At 47.6% G+C, this 23,522-nt stretch overlaps 1 protein-coding gene across 1 annotated transcript in view; it reads left to right on the forward strand.

The window, feature by feature from the left end:
• KIRREL3 (kirre like nephrin family adhesion molecule 3) overlaps nt 1–23,522 on the forward strand; it is a 228,403-nt gene that overhangs the window by 168,497 nt on the left and 36,384 nt on the right. The window contains exons 5-6 of the mRNA XM_042781831.1: nt 9,399–9,556; nt 19,952–20,102. Of these exons, the coding sequence (XP_042637765.1) occupies nt 9,399–9,556; nt 19,952–20,102 (309 nt within the window). The remainder of the gene's footprint in view (nt 1–9,398; nt 9,557–19,951; nt 20,103–23,522) is intronic.

Here is a 23,522-nt window from a genome sequence, read left to right on the forward strand (position 1 = left end):
ATGAACATGATTAAGTGTTCTGGTATTCCCATACTTTGTAATGTTATCCATAATTTGTTATGATCCACACAGTCAAATGTCTTTGCATAGTCAATTAAACACAGGTAAACATCTTTCTGGTATTCTCTGCTTTCAGCCAAGATTCATTTGACATTAGCAATAATATCCCTCATTCCATGCCCTCTTCTGAATCTGGCTTGAATTTCTAGCAGTTCCATGTCATTGTACTGCTGCAACCATTTTTTAATTATCTTCAGGAAGATTTGACATATGTGTGATTTTAATGATGTTGTTTGATGATTTCCACATTCGTGGGATCACCTTTCTTTGGAACGGACACAAATTTGGATCTCTTCCAGTTGGTTGGCCAGGTAGCTGTCTTCCATATTTCTTGGCATAGAAGCTTCCAGTGTTGCATCCATTTGTTGAAACATCTCAATGGGTATTCCAGCAATTCCTGGAGCCTTAATTTTTTTGCTAATTCTTTCAGTGCAACTTAGACTTATTCCTTCAGTGCTATCAGTTCTTTGTTGTATGCCATCTCCTGTGATAGTTGGATGTCGACCAATTCTTTTTGGTACAGTGACTGTGTATTCTTTTCATTTTCTTATGTTGCTTCCTGTGTCATTCAATATTTTCCCCATAGAATCCTTCAGTATTGCAACTCAAGGCTTGAATTTTCTCTTCAGTTCTTTTGGCTTCAGAAATACCAAGCATGTTCTTCCCTTTGGATTTTCTGACTTCAGATGTCTACAAATTTCATTATAATATTTGTCTTCTCAAGCTGCCCTTTGAAATCTTCTGTTCAGCTCTTTTACGCCATCATTTCTTCCATTCACTTTAACTACTAAGAGCAACTTTCTGAGTCTCTTCTGACATCCATTTTGATCTTTTCTTTCTTTCCCGTATTTTTAATGACCTTTTTCTTTCTTTATATGATGTCCTTGATGTCTTCCCACAATTCATCTGGTCTTCAGTCATTGGTGTCCAATATTTCAAATCTATTTTTCAGATGGTCTCTAAATTCAGGTGTGATATACTCAAGGTCGTATTTTGGCCCTTGTGAACTTGTTTTAATTTTCTTCATCTTCAACTTAAACATGCTATGAGCAATTGATGGTCCCTTCCACAATCAGCCTCTGGCCTTGTTCTGACTAATGATATTGAGCTTCTCCATCATCTCTTTCCATAGATGTCATCAATTTGATTCTTGTATATTCCATCTGGTGAGGTCACGTGTATAGTCACTATTTATGTTGCTGAAAAAAGGTATTTGCAATGAATAAGTCACTGATCTTGCAAAGCACTGATCGAGGCACAGCAATGCTACATTGACCAAAATGGGCAAGCTTTTGTTGTCAGGGAGCCTCCTTCCTAGTGAGAGAAGAAAGACAATAGTAATGAGGAAAATAAAGTAGGGTGGTATAACAGAGAGCAATTGAGGAGCAGTTTAGACAAGGAGTCAGGGAAGACCTTGCCGCCATTTAAACTGAGCCTTCACTGATGGGAAGAAGCCAGTAGAGCAAGGAGACAGGAAAAAGCATTGCAGAGAGAGAAGTGTGAGCACACAGACTTGCACAGGAATGAGCTTGGCATGCTCTGAAAATGGAAAGGTGGGTGGGCCAAGGTATAGCAAGTGAAGGCTGGGTGCAACAAAATGACGATAAAAAGGCAGGCAAGAGCCATTGGTGCCAGTGCTTATAGCTACAGATGAAAGCCCTGAGGGTTTGAAGCCAAGCAATGACATGAACAGATTCATGTTATAGTAGACCACTCCACCTGTTTTGTGGAGAATGCATGGCACGTGAGTGAACCAGCTCCAGCCCCACCCACCAAAGAGCTGATGTCTGTTGAGGGTTTCTCCCATGTGGCTGAGGGCAGGAGAATGGCCAGTTGACATTAGCTCCCCAGCTGCCACTGAGCAATGTAACTCTCCATGTTTGTGGTGCTGGCCTGATGTCAATAGACATGCCCAGTCGGCCATCTGTTGTGGAGAAGGAGAGGGCTTGGGCCACCCACCTGACTGGTCAAGCACCTGAGGAATTCAGGAAGGCCAGGCAGAGGACTATGTGGGTGCCTCTGGAGGAAACCCCACAATGTGCCAGTGCCCTGGCACCATGGGAGTTCTCCCAGCCTATTCAGGTCAGGTTGTTTGTTGTTGTTGTTATTTGCCATCGAGTCGGCCCCAGCCCTTTTGGTGGTTTGAACCACCAGCCTTCTGGTTAGCAGTCAACTGCCTGAGGCACTATGCTACCAGGGCTCCTTCAGGTCAGGTTAGTCACCATGAAAAATCAAGAACAGCAAGTCCAATGAGCCTAGTGCCAGATAGTTGCTGGGCACAGAGGATTGGGAATAAATGGGAAGAAGACCCTCTCTGACCTCAGACTTCCCTGACTCCACTTGACTCTCTATGCAGCTGATCCCCTACAGAAAGGACAATCAGATGGTCACCCACAGTATATGCTCTAGCCCAAAAGTACAAGCCTTCTGACCATGGGAGCATTCCTTAGAGATCATTGTAGGACTGGATGGTGATTGTCATACAACTTTTAGCAGCAGAATCTCTTGTTTAAATACAGTGGTATACAGAACCTAAAACAGATGAAAGCTATACACTCTGGTTGGAGCTAAGATGCCCTTCCCAAGCCTATTCCCATCTTCCTTTGCCCTTAATCACCAGGTGAATTTGGGTCATCCAACTGCCCTTTCTGGCCTCAGTTTCCCTACCAGAGTGTTGTAGAACGTGACTGTGTGATGTCTCCCTGCCCTATCTTTCCATACAAGACCTTTGCCATTGGCAGCAGAGCTCAGAGTATTCCACAGGGTCTCACTTCCACACACAGAGGAATGGATGCCCCACACTGCACCCCTGTATGTGGCACGGTCATGCCCAGAGGTAGCAACTGTGCATGGCTGAGGGGCAGGGGGAGGCCAGCAGAGCAGGGAAGGAGACCCCCAACTGCCTGTTTGTTTCAGTTACCTAGTGCCACTCTGACAAGAATATACCACAAATGGGATGCTTGACCAAACAGTTTATTCTCTTACAGTTTGGCGCCTTTAAGTCCAAGTTCAAAGTGCCAGGCTCTAGGGGCTAGGTGAAAACCCCTCAACCTTGGGCTTCAGCTCTGCCTCCTGTGGCTAGCCCACTGAAGCTAGAGGCTTTTCTTCACTCAGATAGCTGCTGGCTGCTAAGACTGACAAGCCCAAGGTTGACAAGTAAAAAGGCACAGTCCTGATGTTATCAAACCACACAGCAGCCCATTCATTCAAGTCCATTGAAAGTCCCAAGGTCGGCAAAGCATGGCAGGCTGCTGAACAATGACACAGTACATGCAGGGTTCAAGCATGCCATAAACTAGAGAACCATTCCCCAAGACTTCTTATATACATCCCTAAAGCAGCTACTCATCTGCTCACAGTAGATTCCACCATGGAGTTGATTACCAGTCTCATCATGGAGAATACTACATCCAGCTGCCCAGCCACTCAACCAGGCCCAGCCAAGTTGATACACAAACTTAACTATCACACTGCTTGAATCCTGAATGACAAAAAGGGAAACTGCAAAGAACGCCCACCTTGCAATTGTGGAGCCTTAATTCAAATAATTAATTCCTTCTTTAAGCAGTGTACACAGGAGCCAGCAAGCCCTAGGTTTTCCCCCCATGCCAGCCCGACTGAGTCTGGGTGGTAGCCTCCAGGTCTGCTGCCAGAACTGGGGACGGGTGCTGACAGGGTTTCATTCAGGTCTGCCCCAGGCCTCAGTCACCCAACAGTTAATGCATTTTTCCCCTGACAATAATCACAACACCAAAACAGTCAACTATTTTTATCTCCAGCTTAATCACAAAAGGCTAACGCTTCCACCTTCCCTGTGATTAAAAATTAGGAGACTCAACTCTATAGTGGTTCAGGATAATAACCAATCTTGGGAGGGGGATGTATGAATAATGCATATCCAGGTTCGGGCTGCTTGGTGAGTTTCTCCCCTCCCAGCCACCCCAGCTCGGGGCCCAAGTCTGAATGGAGAGGTAATGAGTTGCCCTCCTTCCATCGAGTTACAGCTGCAGAGGGTGACTGTTGATTTCTATTCAGCCTGCTGGCCCCAAACATCCACCCTCCTTGCCCACCCCCACCCACCACACACCCCGGCCCCCATCCACACCCCTTCCTACCCCCATCTGGTGTGTAATGAGGCGAAGGCCAATCAATAATACATGGCTACATGAATAACTGGCATGATAACCACTTATTTGGGAAGATGTAATCAGAGCCCATTCTGAGGGTGGATGTTTGTGTGTGTGGATGTGTGTGCGTGCCTGTGCCTGAGTACTCACACAACACAGCCCCACTCCCCTTCGCCCCTCATCTGTACTCCTCTAACCCAATATTCAAAAAACACCACACTAGAGAAACACAAAAGAAGGGCTTGATTCGTCACTGTTTTTGTTTTTGGAAAGGCCTCCCTAGTCTCCCTACTGTGGTCAGAGCAGGTTATGGCTCTATAAAAACCATTGCCGCTTCCAGCTTACGACAACCCCATGTGTTACAGAGTTGAACTGCTCCACCGGGTTTTGTTGGCTATAATCTTTATGAAAGCAGATTGCCAGGACTTTGTTCCATGGCGCTGCTGGATGAGTTCTCACCGCCAATCTTTAAGTTAGTAATGGAAGCCAAACCTTTTGCATTGTGCACCTACGTGAAAACCCAGAGATGGTTGGTTCTTAAACTTGGTCATACATCAAAACCAGCTGGGAGGTTTAAAAGCCTCTGATGCTTTTTAGGGTCCACTTCAGAGATTCAGATTTAGTTACTCATGGGTATGGCCTGGCAACAGGATTTTTGTGGTGAAATATAAAATTTGCCATTTGTAAGTGTATAATTTTGTGGCATTAATTATATTCATCATGATGTGCAAGTATTATGACTAATTGTTTCCAAAACTTTTTCATCTCCCCAAACAGAAATTCTGTTTCCGTTAAGCAAAAACTCCCCACTCTCCTCCCAGCCCATGGTAACCACTAATCTACTTCTACTTCCTGTCTCCAAGTTGAGACCCAGCAAATGTCAGTGCTAGAGGGAACTTCTGAGATCTGCTGCTACTTTCACATTTTGTGCCTGAGGATACTTAATCCCAGAGAAGGACTGACTTCCCTGGTCTTATTTTAGGGCACTTTCTATAATACCATGCCACTTGACTCATCATCTGGGTCATGTAGACTATAAAGGAAACAATGATCCAGGTGTTCATTGTATTCCTAAAGCTCCAAGTGAGAGCAATGGTGGTTCAGTGGTAGAATTCTCAGCTTCCATGCAGGAGGCCTGGGTTTGATTCCTGGCCAGTGCACCTCATGCACAAATGCACCCTCACTACCCATCTGTCAGTGGAAGTTTGTGTGTTGCTATGGTGCTGAACAAGATTCAGTGGAGATTTCAGACTAAGATGAATTAAAAGAAAGACCTGCAATCTACCGAAAATCAGCCAATGAAAGCCCTATGAGATCACAACAGTCCAATCCCCAACTGATTATGGGGATGGTGCAGGACCGAGCAGCATTTCGTTCAGTTGTGCATGGTGTCACCATAAGTCAGGGGTCAACTTCATGGCAGCTACCAACAAAGCTCTAAGTAGCACTTTCAAGTTTTCTAGGCCCTCAGCAAGCTCACTGAGCCAAGTCATTGCCTCCATCCTGGGCAACTAGTACAGGAGAAGTTGCCACCACAGAAAGAAGGGAGCATGGGCTTTTCTGAAGGGTGAGGGCAGGCCCACTGCATAGAGATGAAATTCCCCTCATCAGCAACTAATCTCACCCACCCATTTACAGAAAGCCTTAATTAGCCAGCTTTTCTCATCTGGCCACACCCACCCCACACTGGTTAAGAGGCAGAGGGAAGGCCTAATGATTTGGCATGGGGGAGGTTGTCTTCATTATCCAACCCACACAGGCCACCTCCTCTAGGCCTGGCAGCTCAGCCCTAACTGCCATCTGCACAGGCCTGGCCTCCTGGGGAGGCTTGGATTGAAAAACACTGAGGGCTGGGCAGGATTGGATGACCTTCTCAAAGAGGCCGACTTCCTTCCTGGGCCAGGATCCTGGGTGGGATAGTGATCAAATCTTGGAAGCCCTGAGGGGTTGTTTTTCCTGAGGAAATAGAAAGTGGAGGTTGGCACTCACTAGGCCTACTAATCCAGGACTTGACCTTCTCTGAGACCAGGGGCAAAGGGGTTGTTTCCTAAGAAGGCATAATGGACAAGGAGAGGGGATAGGGAAATGCCCCGGGGAGGGGAGGAAAGCCAGACAGGTCCAAGAGCTGTCCTCTGAGGGAATGAGGCTGGAGGATAGAGCCTGCTGTGCTCTGCTCCTGCCCACCCCACCCCACCCCAGACTCTTGGCAGGAGTCACAAGCCTCCAAAAACACTACAAAATGCAATGGAAGAACCACGGCAGGAAAGATTGGCTCTCAGTCTGGGGGCAGAAGGAATGAAGTTGCTCTTAAAAAACCAATTGCTCAAAACTGGATATCCATTTGCAGAAAAATGAAACAAGATCTGTACCTCACACCATACACAAAATCGAACTCCAGATGGATCAAAGACTTAAATGTGAAACCTAAGACTATAAAGTTCCTCAAGGAAAAACTAGGGGCAAATTTAGGGGCCCTAATATATGACATAAATAGACTATCAAGCATAACCCAAAATGCACAAACAGCAGAAGAGAAACTAGATGAATGGGACCTTCTAAAAATTAAATTTTTATGTGCTTCAAAAGACTTTTCCAAAAGAGTCAAAAGAGAACCTACAGATTGGGAAAAAATATTTGGCAATGACATATCTGACAAGGGACTTATCTCTAGAATTTATAGAAAACTCCAACACCTCGATAACAAAAAGACAAATAATCCAATTAAAAAATGGGCAGAAGACATGAATAGATGCTTCACCAAGGAGGATATTCAGGCAGCCAACAAACATATGAAGAAATGCTCATGATTATTAACCATTAGAGATATGCAATTCAAAACAACAATGAGATACCATCTTGCCCCAGCACTAGTATCAAAGCTCAACAAGACACAAAATAACAAATGCTGGTGAGGATGTGGAGATATTGGGACTGTCATACACTGCTGGTGGGACTGTAAAATGGTGCAACCACTGTGGAAAGCAGTATGGTAATTCCTTCAAAAGTTGGAATTAGAAATACCATTTGACCCAGCCATTCCATTACTAGGTATATATCCTAAAGAAGTGAAAGCCATGACAAGAACAGACTTATGCACACCCATGTCCATCACAGCACTATTTACAATAGTCAAAAGATGGAAACAACCTAGGTGTCCATCAAATGGATAACCAAACTATGGTACATACACACAATGGAATACTATGCAACCCTAAAGAATAATGTAGAATCTGCAAAACACCACATAACATGAATGAACTTGGAGGACGTTATGCTGAGTGAAGTAAGTCAATCACAGAAGGACAAATATTATATTAGTCCGTTATTGCAAAAGTCAAGGAAAGGTTTAGATATGGAAGGAAATTTTCTTTGTTGGTTACCAAGGGTGGGAGGGTAGGGTAGGGAACACTGTTAGATAACTAAAGATAAGTATTGATTTGGGTGAAGAGAAGGGCAATGTACCAAATGTGAGTGCTCAGCCTGGTGGCATTGAGGAAGAGGAAGACATAGAGATATACATGGGAGGTACAGACAACAAAGATGAACCCTTTTGCAAATACTTTACTGCATTGTCAGTGAAGGCAAACATGGGTATATAGGTGGATAGATGGGTGGACAGGCTGAACTAGTAGGTATGTTTATGTAGCAGGGAGTATACCCAAGACCATGTATAGGTTTGGCAGACAGTGGTCCTATAAGAGTATTTGTATGATCTGTAAGAATACAGTAGAGCTGACAAGGGACAAGATTGTAGTCACTTCTTGGTCACAACCAGCTACCCAGAGGGACCGAGTAGTTGAACCGGTGGGCTCAGGACAATGATCACAGGGGACATCAAGCTCAATTGGCATAACATACTATACAAAACCTTGTTCCACCTACTACTTTGGTGAGTAGCAACTGGGATCTCAAAAGCTTGCAAAGAGCCATCTAGATGCAACAATGGTTCTCTCCTTGTCAAGAGCAAAGAAGAATGAAGAAAACCAAAGATTCATGGAAACAATCAGTCCTAGCAACTGGTACACCATGCGATCTGCAGCCTATATGACTATGAGACCAGAAGAACTAGATGGTGCTCAGCTACCACTGTCAACCACTCAGAGGGGATCTAAGTAGGAGATCCTGGATAGAGAGGGAAAACAATGTGGAACAAAACTCAAAATCATTTGGGGAAAGAAAAGGGTAGGGGACAAGGTTTGCTGGTCTGATAGAGCTTGGTGGAACTCCTGAGACTATGGCCCCTAGCTACCCTTCAGGTCCGGAAATGAACCCATATCTGTGGCTTCCAGCCAAACAAAAGACAGGCATAGGAGTTGAACATTTACCTGAGGTGGATGCACTCCTTGGAGAGAACAATCATGGGAGAAAGAAGGGCTGTTTATGCACCAGGAGACAGCTCAGGGGGCAGGAGTGCATGGAGGGATGAACACAGGGAAGCAGTAACTATGGGGAGGAAGTGAGAGGAGAGCTGTTGCATTGCGGTAAATTGTAGTCAATGTCATGAGATATGTGAACTGCTGTATGGAAAGTGAATTTGCTCTGTAAATTTTCACCCAAATCACAATAAAAAAAGAACCAATTGCTTAGGAATTGCCATGGACTGCACAGCCCCTCTGAAAAGCTGTCTAGCCTCGAGGGGGTTGTCTTTCATCAGTCCTCCTACTTTGGAAGGGGCCTAGCACCCCAGTGTGTCAGAGCACCTGGCTCTGCCAGTCATTCGCTGTGTGGCCTTGAACAAGTCACTTAATCCTTCTGCACCTCAGTTTCCTGATCTGTTTAATTGGGATGTAATAATCAAGTTTACCTCACAAGATTGCTTCAAGGATTAAATAAAACAACAGATGTGACAGGGCTTTGTTTTAAAAAAAAAGAAAGAAAGAAAGAAACCCCAGATATCATCTAGACAGTGACAGCTTGCTTTCCCAATCTATAAAATGAGGCTAATGAGGTCTGCCCCGTCCCCTCATGCTTATTGTGAGCCAGGGAGACGCTGACGAGCAGCATCCTCCACTAATAAACATGGAATGAGTATGTCAGAAACTATTGCTGCTGTTGCTGTTATTGTTGTAATACAAGGGGTTTATACTTTTATTAAAGTATGATAATTCGTGTTTGTCATCATTTCCATAAAATTCCCCAGGCCCAGCCTGTAATTCCAACCAGAGGGGAAAGGGGGCACCCTCAGCCTGACCACTACTCCTCTCCCCACAGTGCCACCCGATGACCCTGTCATCCTGGGGGGGCCCGTGATCAGCCTGCGAGCAGGAGACCCCCTCAACCTCACCTGCCACGCCGACAATGCCAAGCCTGCAGCCTCCATCATCTGGTTGAGAAAGGGAGAGGTCATCAATGGGGCCACCTACTCTAAGGTGAGGATGGGGCTGGAACGAGAGGGAGGCACTAGAGGGAAGGATGAGGTGGTGAGGGGCTGCTTTTACCCTTGCTGAAGCTCTAGATCTCTTCTATGTCAAAGTCTTTGTTTCTCTCACTCTATTTCTCTGCCTGTGTTAATTTCTGTGGACTACCATAACAAAGTATCTCACACACAAACTGCGTGTCTCAAAAGAACAGAAATTTATTGTCTCACAGTTGTGGAGGCCCAAGAGTCTGAATTCAGGATGTCAGCAGGGCCATGTTCTCCCCAAAGGCTCTAGGAGATTTTCTCATCTCTCCCAGCTTCTGTTAGCTCCAGGTTTTCGTTGGCATTGCTTGGCTTATAGATGCATCTTCACATGGCTATCTCCTGCCTATATGTCTCTGTCTCTTCTCTTTTATAAGGAGTAACTCAGATTGGTTTAGGACCCACCCTACTCTGGTATGGAAGTCCTTACCCAAAAAAACAAACCAAAAACCAAACTCACTGCCATCAAGTCAATTGGACTCATAGCAACCCCTCCTTGGGTTTCCGAGGCAGTATCTCTACAGAAGTAGATTGCCCTATCTTCCTTTGAGGAGTGGCAGGTGGGTTTGAACCACCAGTCTTCTGGTTAGCAGTCACATGCCTTAGGCACTAGGCCACCAGAGATCCAACCAAAAAATAAAAAATAAAAAAGCACTGCCATAGAGTCAGTTCTGACTCATAGGAATCCCCATTGGGTTTCCAAGGCTATAAATCTTTGTGGAAGGAAATTGCTTCATCTTCCTCCAACGGAGCAGCTGGTGGGTTTGAACTACTGACCTTCTGGTTAACAACCAGATGTCTTACCCATTACACCACCAGAGCTCCTATGGGAGTCCCTAGGTAGTGCAAAAGGTTAGTGCACTTGGCCATTAACTGAAAAGTTGGAGATTCAATCCATCCAGAGGTACATCAGAACAAAAACCTGGTGATTTACTTCCAAAACATCAGCCATTGAAAAACCCTCTGGAGCTCAGTTCTACTCTGACACTCATGGGGTCACCTTGCCTCAGAATCAACTTGAGGCACCTGGTTACTCCAGTATGACCTCATGTTAACTGATAACATCTTCAAAGACCCTGTTTCCAAGCAAGGTCACATTCACAGGCACAAGGAATTCGGTCTTCAGCATATCTTTTTTTTTTTTTTTTTTAATTGTGATTTGGGTGAAAGTTTACAGAGCAAATTGATTTCCCATTCAACAGTTCATACACATTTTGTTTCATGATATTGGTTGCAATCCCCATAATGTAACAGCTCTTTTCCCACTTCCACCCTGTGGTTACCTTTTCCCTGTGCCCTCTGAGCTATCTCCCTGTGCAAATACTGCCCTTCTGATCTCCCATGGTTGATTGTTCTAAGGAGTGTACCTACCTGGTGTAAGTGTTCACCTTATACACCTATTGTTTGGCTGGAAGCCATATAAGTGATTTCAGTTCCAGGCCCAAGAGTGACCAGGGGCCATAGTCTCGCAGGTTTTACCAGTCTCTATTAGACCAGTCACTCCTCGGAAGGAAGGTTGGGCAATCCTACTTCCGTAGTGATACTGCCTTGAAAACCCAAGGAGGGGTCGCTATGAGTCGGGGCCGACTCGACGGCACATAACAACAACAACAATTAGACCAGTAAGCCTAGTCTTTTTTTTTTTTTTTTTTTTTTATGATTTTGAGTTTTGTTCCACATTTTTCTCCCACTCTATCCAGAATTTCCTACACTGATCCCTTTTTAAATGGTTGACAGTGGTAACCAGGCACCATCTAGTTCTTCTGGTTTCATAGTCATGGAGGCTGCGCTTTGCACAGTCCACTAGTCCCTTGGGCTCATTATTTCCATGCATCCTTGGTTTTCTTCATTCTTCTTTTCTCTGGATGAGGAGGACAAATTGTTGCATCTTAGATGTCTACTTGCAAGCTTTTAAGATCCCAGTCGATACTCACCAAAGTAGGATGTAGAACAAGGTTTGTGTGTAGTATGTTATGCCAATCAAACTTGATGTCACCTGTGACCAGGACTTCAGCGTATCTTTTGGAAGACACAATTCAATCCATAAACTGCCTCTTTCTTTCCTCCTCTCTCTCACAATGGCTCTTCCAGTCTGTCTTTTCTATTACCTCTTCTGTTACTCCCTGACTGTGTCACTCTGTCTCTTTCCTCTCTCTCTTTCCTGTGGTATCAGCTGGGCTTGCTGAAAACCCTAAGAACAGGGACAGAAGTGGCCAGGGCCTATGATTGCCAGATAAAATACAGGATTCCCAGTTAATTTGAATTTCGGATAAACAACCAGTAACCATTTACTATATGGCCCAAATATTGGAACAGTGAGTTCAAAAACAGCAACAGTTGGGAGGATGACACAGGACTGGGCAGTATTTCATTCTGTTATACATAGGGTCACTATGTGTCACAGCCAACTCAATGGCACCTAACTACAACAACATGGTTATGCTAGAAAATTACTCATTCTTCTGAAATTCAACTGTAACTGATCATCTTTATTTTTATTTGCTAAATCTGGCAACCTTACCAGGCCTGCCATGTAAGGCTGTTCAGGTTCTGCCTTGTCCAAGGGTGCCTGGGTGAGGGGCAGGGAGGGCTGATTTTCAGCCCACAGTCCCTCCATAAACCCTAAGCCCTGCTGTGGGAAGGGGAAGGGGAGGGAAAGGGGAAGGGGAGGGGCGGGGGGTGGTTCTAACTAACACAATGTACCATATGGGCTAGAAGTGCCCTAAACTTCCACCCCCCATGCCCCACCACCCATTCTACTGTGAACAAAGTCACAGACAGGATTTATGTACTGCAGAGCCATTAAAGATGGAAGGGAACTTTGAGAGCACCAGTCTGCTCCTTTGATCTACAGTTACAGCCTTCTCAGAGGTCACATAGACAGCCCCAGGCCTCGAACCCCTCCCTGTCTCATCTATGCTGCCCTGTGCTCTTCCCAGGACAGCCTCTGACTGCACCCCACACACACACTCCCTCCCCAGCCCGAAGGCCCCTCCAAAGGCCATATCAGGGCCCAGGGTGAGCTAGTCCCCAAGGCTCTGAAGCTGGTTCTTCCAGCACCCATCTCCCCTTTTCTCGTGGCCTCAGAGGGTGGGGAGGTACACTGCCTGCCTACCTCTCACCCCACCCCCCAAAATACCTGCTCCCAAAGCCCAAGTCCTAGAAAGATAAGCATGTGAGACAGGCCTGTCTCCTCTCTAGAGGATATCCTTCCTGCTCAGAGGGGTGAGCCCAAGGCTGCCCATCAAAGCCTGGGTCTTGCCCAGAGACAAAACATATACCTTTTCTTGGGCACGACTCCATCCCGGAAGGAGGCTGTTTACTGGGAGATAAATCCTCCTGCTTACTTCCTGGGCTGGAGCCACCCTGTTGTCATGAAATAAAATATATGAAAAAGGGAATACATCATCTAGAGGAGGATGAAAGGAAGGAAGGAGCTGCCTTCAGTGGAGGCGCCTGCTCAGTGCCCCCTGAAATTGGGCCAGCCTGGCTACTGCCAGCGTTTATGTGCCACAGTAGATATGCACCATCTTGCAGGAAGAGAAGACAGGGTCACCCCAGTCTTCTAGACTCCTGTTCAGAATCACCTGCCCACAACCAGTTGTGAAGGCCGCTCAGAGCCTGGGACCTTGCTTCCTGAGATCAGAACAGGGAGGACACATTTCCAGTCTCTGTCCAACCCACTCTGTTCATACTACTGCCACCTGGGAGGGCAACTGGGAAGACATCTCAGGCAGTGGAGAGCCTGCTAGAAAGGGGCCTCAGGGGCCCTGCTCCAGCCCTTCAGTGGTGCCCCCTACAGTCCCTCCAGTTCCCTGGCCTCAGTTTCCTCATCTATAAAACAAAGGGGGTGGGATTAGATGCTCTCACAGGCTTAAAGCACAGCCACTGAGGGTGTTTTCTTAGTTACCTAGTGTACCTTTAACAGAAATGCCACAAGCAAGTGGCTTTAAAGAACAGGAATGCATTTTCTCATAGTTCAGGATGCTTAAAGACTAAATTCAGGGCACCAGCTCTGTGGAAGGATCTCTCTGGGGGGAGATCTTTGTCTTTTCTAGCTTCTACAGTCCTGGCCTTCCTCAGTTCCTTGGCGATCTTCACATGGCATCTATCTTCCCTCATTTGAGCTTCCTTGTCTCTGTGTCTGTGCTGCTCCTTATAACTCAGACACACCCTACACCAATACTGGACAGAAAATTCTTTTTCCAGACAGAATCACACCCATAGATACAAAGGTTAGGGTTCCAACACATATTTTGGGTGACAATACAATACATAACAGATGTCCAGTGCTGCTGCCTACAGAGCAGGCAGAGGGGCACTCAGACCCCACACCTCTGCCTCCTACCCGGTCCCCTTCTTCAGAAGGAATGCAGGGGACCACAGGCCAAATAGCACTTCTAACTGACTGCAAGAAAGCAGAGCTCCTGATTAGCTAAGCATGAGAGGGAGCCTGAGGCCTCAAAGTCTACAGAACCCACACACACACACACACCAGGCAGCCCTGATAGCCCTCAGACCTGAAGCTAAGCAAGTGGGCACTGGAGCTGGACAGACTGAATTTGAATACAGGCTTCACCACCTTCCAGCTGTATGACCTTTGCAAGCCAAACTTGCTGGGCCTCAGCACCCTACCTACATGGAAGCAGCAATGGGACCAATTCATTGTGTGGTTGTGAACACTGATTGGAACAAGTGCCTGCACAGGGTGAGCAAATGCTGAACACGGCTGCTGTGACTACTCCCTATCCCTCATTTGATCCTCGCAGGCCTCTAGAGCAGCTATGCCACCCCATGATATAGAGGATGCACCCCAATATCACAGTGCTGCAGTCCCCATGTTTTAATAGTCCTGGGCTCCATCATGTATGACAGTGACTTACTCTCTGCCTCAGTTTCCCCAGTAGCAAAACAGGGATAATAATAATCTTGTTATTATGGACACTTAATAGGGTTTCTGTATGACCGAAAAGAAAATGTGCAGTTACCTTGTAAAAAGATGCTCTGGTGGTATAGTGGTTAAGGCATTTGACTGCTAACCAAAAAGTCAGTGGTTTGAACCTATCAATTGCTCTGTGGAAGAAAGATGAGTCAGTCTGCCTCTAGCTTTGGAAACCCAATGGGGGTCACTATGAATTGGAATAAACTTGATGGCAGTGAGTTTGGATTTTGGTTGGGTACCTTGTAAAAAGCCTGGAATAGAGTAACAGTTCAGTAAATGTGAGCAAGTGCTATTGGCTCTCTTCTCCCAGAGCCTTGCCTCACCCACCCCAACTCTCCATCTCCAGAGAGCACAGCTATTCCTTATAAGACCAACCTCTGGTGTCAGTGTGTCCTAATTTCTAGTAGAATGTTCTGATACTCTATCACATGGCCAGATGGGGAAGGATGAGATGGGCAGGTTGAGGATAGCATCATTCCTAGAAGGCACTGGGCCCTTCCCCAAGGAGGAGACCCAGGGGAGAAGACACACCCTCTTTCTCCACCCAGCACAGATGCCCCCTCCTTAAACACATGCCACCAGATCTCCCAGGACCCAGGTGCTCAGGAAGCAGGGCCTTTGGCACTGCCCTCCTGTTGGATGTCTGGATGCAGAGACATAGAAGATGAGGTAAGTGGTGGGCCTCTATCCAATTCCTCTTCCTGCACACCCAGACCAAGACTGTCTGGGAACATCAGGCCCCTCCTTTGTTCCTGGTGCTGCTCTGGGCCTGGCACCAGAAGGAAGGTCACATGGCATTCAGCTGGAAAGCCAGCCAATGACCAAACCAGGCAGAGAGAAGTTGTGGAAGAGGAGGAAAGGGGATACAGGTTAAGTCCTGAGAGAAATCTTCCCCCAGCTTACAGCTCCACCTGCTACTTCCCCAACATCTGAGACAGCTGCCAAGCAGGGGGATATGACCCTGGTATGGGAACAGAGGCGAGGGTTGCTTGCTTTAGGCCCTGCATCTCTACTTCTCTGCTCACTCCAACTCCAGGCTGCTCCTGTCCAAGAAGCCGCTGACCCACCCACCACCAGGACCACAGGCTGCATTAGGGCCCAACACTAAAAGCTTCGAGACCCAGCTCAGAAAGAATGAGTGCTCATACTCTCCATGTAAGGGCCCACTCCCTCCATGGAGCCCCTCTCCATTGAACACTGCCCTCCCACCAGTCACCCCATCACCCCCACCTCCGATATGTCCCTCATCAGGTCCTACAGTCTCCACAAAGCGTGAGCCACTCATCCTGGCCTTCATTGTGAAGGGCACCCCTTCTGACCTAGGGCACAAGACTGAGGATGCAGGGCTGGAGACAAACAGCACCATGCGATCCTCCTTCCCTGATACACACCTTATTCATACACATCTTATTCAAGCTGAGTGACAACAGGCTGCTCAGCCAGCAGCTATAAGAGAGGGAAGCAGAGCGATGATTAAAAAGTACACAGGCAGGTGGGGGAGGTGAGTGAGGAGGGGGAAAGAGAGGAGATCTGTTGCCAGGCAATCAGGCCTCTCTCCAGGCCTGTTTGCATATACATGAGCATACCATATTTAGCACCAGGGTTGGGGTACCAACCCTCTGCATTCCCTCCATACCCTTTCCTCCTTCACTCTGGTCCCTCCACAGGCAGATCCAGGCCTCCCATCTCATGGGGCTCAGCCTGGCTTGCCTCCTGCTCAGCCAAGGTCCAGGGGCCTTTGGAGAGGGCAGGGCAGCTACTGCTGCCCACACTGGACAACCACACAGGGTGCACTCTGTCCCCAGCCCAGCCAGCCTCCCGGCCACTGCTAGAAACCCTGAGAAGGTGAATTTTAAGTGTGTGTGCATTCGGGGTGGAGGTAGACAAGGGAGCACAGGGACATGAAGCAGCCCCAGAGCTTACAGTGCTCAGAGAAGACCCCAAAGTTCTCATAAGGCACAGCACAGTCACTGAGGCAGTTGGTAAAAGTCCTTGGAAGCAGTCACTGGACAGAAACCCATTGCCCTGCCGAGCATCTGGTTTAGCTCAATAAATACCCAAAAGCAGAAGCATGAGCCTGATCACGTGCAGACGGGCAGAGGGGCCAAAACCCACCCCATGGCATGTGCTCTGTTGGCCTTATTCCTGTGCACATGATGTACAACACCCAACTGGCCTCTAGTCCCTGACCCATATCTGCACACGCATTGGAGCTTCCCTCCCTCATAGTTCCCTCAGGATGCACCCCTAGTGCATCCACAGGAGCTGCCATCAGGGCCACAGGGCAGCCCAGGACACCCAGAGGGTCCAGCAGCACGGTAGTGTCCACCCAAGCTATAAGGAAGGCTGTTTCTGTGAGGCCTTGGAGGTGTGACCTTGCCATGAGATGGGTCCAGGAAACTAAAATGACTCACCCAGTTGCCCTCCTGGAGTTGATTTGCATGCTAATGAGCATTTCTGAAGCAGGAGGTTGGGGGCTCAGTGCCCAAGGTGTCCTCAGAGCCAAGTTCAGTGAAGGGAGGAGAGAGAAGGAAGGGGAGTGGGGCTTGTGACAAAAATCAGCAAGGGATAGAATGACCTGGAATGTACCTTCAAGGCCACAAAGTCTGCGATCTTCATTTGCATGTGAAAAAAATGCAGATGAGAGGAGATGTGAAGGAGGAATGAAGGAAAAGAAAGACAAAGTAAAAAGGAAAAATGGGAAGATGAGGAAGGAGTGAGGGAAGGAGAAAAACCAACGTGAGGAGACAGGAAAGCATGGAACAGAGAAAACAGGCCCCTCACAAACAGAGGCCTACTCACTTCTAACCCACCCCACCGCCATCCTGCCTCATGCTTGGTCCTGTCTCCCTCCCCAAAAGCATCTTTGGCTGAACCAGCAGACCAAGCCCCTACTCCTGGCACACAAGCTAGAGACCAGGGTGAGGCACTGGGGCTGTCCTGCTCTCCCCTTGTTTAATGAACACATCTCTCTTTTTTTCTAATTAGCTGAAACAAATAACTTGAACCAGAATTTTCATCTTCCAGAAAAGCGTACGCCCAGACTCAGTAAATATGTCATTAATCATCATTCCCAGGCAGAGGCGCACCCTGGGTGCAGGAGGAGGGGAGACAGTTTGAGGATCTAGTTAGGAGCTGGGCTCCATGATCTCCTCCCACCAGCACCCAAACTGCCCTCCGCACCCCCACTGCCAAGGAGACATCAATTGGAAAGATTCCTGACAGAGTCAAACTTAGGCAAATGTTTTTTTCCTAAGCACTATGGAAAAGGAAAGGAAAGAAGGTGGGGAAAACAATACACCCTCCCTCCTAACTGCCCCCTCCTCCCTCACCCTACCCTGAGGTCTTATTTTCATCCAGGAAATTGTTCTTATTATCGCCTGGCTATTTATAGACTCAGTGAGGTCTGCTGAAGAGCCCACGCCAACACGTTCCTGTGGTGCAGACTGCAGCTCCTCACCAGCTCTCGGCTTCGGTTTGGACTAAACTACACACCACCCCCTCTTTGTGCTGGCCCCCAATTTAATGCCAGGACCAGCCAGGGACACAACCTTCATTGATCCCGAGAATTTTACCCCATTGGCTAATCAGCCCTACCGCTGACATGCTGGAACTGGCTAACATTCTCCTTGGCCCTACTCTGAGGATCTGTCTGCCTAGGACCAGAGCAGAACCCAGGAAAGAATTATATTGGACGCAGGTGATTGGGGCCTGAGCCTACTAGGCTCAGGCAGCTTTTGAGGGTGTGGGACAAAGTCTGTCCTGCTCTGTGATCCTCTGGAATTTCTTAGTCTGGCTTGCCTAAAGCAAAATATGCTGCTCTAGATAGAGGCTCGGTCCTGTTCTAGGGGTAGATGCCACATGTTTTGAACTGAGGGCCCAGAGCGTGGGGTTCTGGCTGTCTGTAAGTTGCTGCTAACCATTCATGTTACTTCAGAGGCTATAAGGTGGGGACCATCATAACTACGCTGAGTGTCTCAGAAGCTATAGGAGGGGTTCAGGTGCTCAGGGGACTCACCCATTCTTGAGTGCAAACTCCAGCTCTGCCCAGCAAGCGTCTAGCTTACTGTGAACCTGTTTGCTCTTCGGCTAAATGGAGATAATATTCCCCTCGCAGGGTCCTTGTGAGAACTAGAGACTACAATAAGAACCTTATTATTGGATGTGAGGTTTCTATGCATCAACTCCCTGGATCCAGTCAGGACAAACTAAGCCTGCATCAGACAACTCTGCCTGGAGAGAGCTTGGTCCCTTCCTGGGACCAGCAGTCTGAGTTCTGACATCTGTCATCATGTCCCTTCCACCCTGGACGCAGTCCTCCCTGTCCCAGTGCACATGCACCAGCCTGCACACACTGTCCTGGCCCGCCACTGAGCCCAGGGTGCAGGCACCAAACTGATGGAAGCTGGGAGAGAAGGCATAGCTGCCATCATGGGAAACTAGCCACAGAATGGCATCATGGTCCAGTCAGAGAAAGCCACAACCTTGGGAGACCAAAGGCCTTAAGACCCTGTGACTTATTCCAGCACCAACTTGAAGTGAGAGTTAGGTCAAATTCCTTAGCCTCTCTTTGTCTCAAACTGCTTCCTTACCTGTCAAATGGAAGATAAGGGCATGTGTCTGTCTGTGCCTGCTGGAGGCTCTGATGAAGACAGGATGTGAAATGATTTGGAAAGGTGAAAGGGTTTATGTAGGTAAAGTGAAAAAGGTCAGTCTGGGTTTTTTCTGCTGGCACTCCTACACCCTCCTGCCCTTACCCCACACCCCAAACGCCCTTCTCTACAGTCTGTGTCACTGCCTCAGGGGCTGCGGACGTCCACCTGCTGCAGACTCAAAGGCTTACCCAGACAGTAAGGCAGGATATAATAAAAAATTTAAATATATATATATATATATATATATATAGTTGCTGTCAAGTCATTCCTGACTCAAGACAACCTCACATGTGCCAGAGTAGAACTATGCTCTATAGGGTTTTCAAAGGCTGATGTTTCAGAAGTAGGTTGCCAGAATTTTCTTCCAAGGTGTCTCTGTGTGGATTTGAACCTCCAACTTTTCAGTTAGCACCTGAGAGCATTAACCACTTGCACCACCCAGGCACTCCAGAATACACCATCTGGGAGTTCATTTCTACAGAGAACCCAAAGCCTGGTTTCTGTTAGGCCCATCTGGCTTTTTATATGCTTTGCACAGGCTGATCTTCACACATGGTGGAAAACTCTCCTTTCTTTTCCTTCCATAGCCCAGTGCTCAGCCAGGTCAGGGAGACCAGGGTAACCCCCAGTTCTGCAAGTGGCTGACACCCCTGTGTCTCCTGAGCTGGCCCAGCCTCCTGCTCTCTCTTCTCCCCTCTGAGGCTGTCTGCCCCCAACCCACCCAGGCCAAGTGACATGGTACCTTCTCTCTCCTCATCACCCCCAGACCCTGCTGCGAGATGGCAAGCGTGAAAGCATTGTAAGCACCCTCTTCATCTCCCCCGGTGACGTGGAAAATGGACAGAGCATCGTGTGCCGTGCCACCAACAAAGCCATCCCTGGCGGCAAGGAGACTTCTGTCACCATCGATATTCAGCGTGAGTACTGACCCAGCATGGCCCATCCCAGCCAGGCCCAGGGTGGAACCTCTGGGCACACTGCAGTGCCAGGGGCTCAGGGAAGGGAAGAGGCCAGGCCTGGCCAGCCAGCTTACAGAGCCACACACCTGCTTCTTCACGTTCCCTCCCTGCAGGCCATCTGAGGGCAGGAAAGGGATCCAGTGGCTTTGTGGACTAGTCAGGCTTGTATTTATGAGTATTTGGAGGACCACCTTGTCCTTAATTGTCATGTGAAGGGAAAACATCATACATGATGGTACTTTACAAACTACTTGTTCAAGCCATATTCCCAAAATCAAAAAACAAACCGGTTGCCATCACGTCAATGCAAATTCATGGTGACCCCATGTGTGCAGAGGAGAACTGAGCTCAATAGGGCCTTCATAAGCCGATTACTAGGCCTTTCTTTCACGGCACCTCTGGGTGGGTCAAACCACCAACCTTTCAGTTATTAGTGGAGGGCTTAACTGTTTGTGCCACCCTCAGATAACCACATTCCCACACCTATTCAAGTGGAACTTCCACACTAATAAATATTATGATCAGTCCACCAGCCCTGCCAGCCCAGGTAGCCTTACACCTCTCTACCATAGAGAGAAAGCCCAAACAAAGATGCTGGGGTCTGGGGTCAGTAGCACTGCACCTGTGGAGGGTATATTGTGGCCCTTTCTCACAGAAGGGTTGGCACTGAGATAGAAGAAAGAGCAACTGTTCAGTCAGTTCATACTGTGTTCCACTTGACATGTAGAATCTCATTCACAGCAATCATAGGTAACACTATGATCCTTATTTGGAGAAACTGAGACACCAAAAGGTTTATTAACTTGCCCAGAGACACATAAGTTTCAAAAGTAGGCTGCCTAGACTTCCAGAGCCCATGTGGTTAACTTCTTCTCTTCTACAGCCACACAGGAAGCACTTAGCAAATGTCAGTGATTATGATTAATATTAACAATGGCAACGCTTTAAAGCTCCTAAAAGTCTCCCTAAAGGGGATTCAGTGCCTGTCAGCCCTGAGAATACAGAAGAGCTCAACACAGTCGACAGGGTGGTTCCAGTGGCCTCACACTCAGTACCAGATTAGTCTAGATTTGAAGGATCAGCACTCAGAAGCCTACTTTTCTTCTCTTAAATAACCCTCCCTGCCACAGAGTGTGTTGCCACCAGGTGCTGATGGCTGCTTCGGTTATAGGCTCTGAATTACAAGGCCAGAGCTATAAGCTGGCTTTAGTTTCCTCCTTATTGTCCTATTCATTTTAAATTAAATTCACTTTGAAACACCTCTTAATAGCCATGGCTCACCTAAGGTTCTACATGGCTTTCCAGGGTCTATGTAGCAGAGGATCCAAGTCCTAGGGTTCTGAGAGCCCATCTTGGGAACCAGAGATCTAAAGTCCCTACTCAATGTCTAGAATCCTAGCAGAAACAGATTAGATTCTAGAAGGCAGAAGAAACTGTGAGCCATGGAGAATTGTAACCACCAGATGAGCTCTAGACCCCCAGGCACAAGAGCTGAGTTATTGGGGAGGCCTTTATCTTCAATATCTTGCTACCAGATACTAACAATGCCCACCACTCCCCAGCCCCACCACCACCTCCACACCAAGCTAATACTCTTCTTCTATTCCTCATTTAAAAAGGAGGGCAAGACTAGGGTGATGTGATAGAGGTGCCTAGGGCATAAAATTTAAGGAGGCATTCATTCTCAGGGTTGTGCAAGTACAGGGTCAACCTTGAAGGTGAGAGCCTCCTTAAATTTTACACCCTAAGCTCCTCCCTCCCCTCACCCTAGTCTAGGTCCTGGTCTTGCACACTCAACTCTTTCTTCAGTAGTGACCACCTGTGGGATAGAGCAGTCTGGCCCAGCTACAGAGAGGAAGCATTATGCTGTGTCAGAGAGTCCAGAAAGGCTCCCCCACTGCTGAGCCTCCTTTACCCCCCGAGCCTCTGTCTGATTTGACCCAGTGATGGCCTAGGTCTTTCCTGTCCAGGATTAACCATGAATCAGGGTTCTCTCTCTCTCTCTCTCTCTCTCTCTCTCTCCAAACACAAGCCAAATCTGGAAGGAATGACAGTGGGGCACACAGGCCAGGCTGCCAGTCATCTCTACTTCAACAGCCCCTGTCCCTCTTTCCCCCACCAGTCCCCAGCCTGGTCCAGAGACCTCTGCCAGCTACAGAATCCCACACAAAAGTGACAACCTGAGTTGGCTCCCCCTAACAGCAACCTGAACCTTGGCAGGCAGAGAGCTGGGGCAATGTTTCTGCTCTAGGCTATAATCTATCACACCAGGAGGACCCACTTATCAACCAGGAGGTACTCATCACAACAACAGCCCACCAACTAGCAAAGACCTTCCTCTAAACACATGGTAATGAGATGATCAATTTAACAGTGCCCGTAGGTGACAGATTCGGCTAGGTCTCAAGGCCTTTTCTGGCTTTCTTTCCAAGGATATCTCAGCCACATCAGGAGGGAGGCATTGGGAATGAGCTCAGAACGAAGATTGGGACCCACATGCCTGTTCTCCTAGATGGGTCCCTAAGGCAGTCTAATGCAGTAGTCTTACCACTTCCTGGTTTAAATTCTGGCTCCACTTACTGAGTGACCTTGACCAGGTTATTTAACCTCTTGGTTCTTTGGTTTCCTCATCTATCAATGGAGTTCATAATGCCTCCTTTACCCAGATAAGGATTAAATTCGACAATGCGTGTCAAGCCCTTAGCACAGCACTTGACACATTGTGAACACTTTATGTGTCAGCTGTTACTATCTCTACTGTCCAGTCTTCCATGAATCCCACAAGGCCAAGGCTCAGAGGTGTGTAGCTGCCCCTCTACCAGTGTCCTCACAGTCCTAACAGGAGAGGCCTTTATCCATTTGTCCCAGACCTCCCTCTCCCCTAGCCTGGAGGTGTTTTTGTGTGACTGCCTAGCAGAAAGCCCACATCTCTCCGCCCCTTCCCTCCTTCTCGTTCCTCCTCCATTTATTCATTTGTTCATTCAGTAAGCATCCCACTGTTTACTGTGGACACCAGGGGCTGAATCAGAGCTGCCTCTACAAACCTGCTCATTTTCTCAGTCAACTAAGAAGCATCCCAACTCAGCAAAAGCACATTTGTTGTTTGTTTCCCTTGGTCTTTATATGTTACCCAATGGAAGACAAAGCCCCCAGATTGAGTAATGGGAGAGAAAGCTTAACACCCCCAAAGCCTCACCACATCTGGACTCTGTGTCCAGCTGCCAAGTTTGAAATGGATGTGCAATAAAATCACTGAGTCATGAAGTTTCTCTCTTTTCCTACCCCCTCCTCTATGTAATACTTCTCCCGAAAACACACACACATGCACGCACAGTTGCTGATGGAAACACTAACAGACTCTCAGCTGTAACATCTGTT

Source organism: Orycteropus afer, unplaced genomic scaffold, assembly GCF_000298275.1.
Source record: "Orycteropus afer afer isolate SDZICR_OR568_19922 unplaced genomic scaffold, OryAfe1.0 scaffold00178, whole genome shotgun sequence".
Taxonomy (NCBI): domain Eukaryota; kingdom Metazoa; phylum Chordata; class Mammalia; order Tubulidentata; family Orycteropodidae; genus Orycteropus; species Orycteropus afer.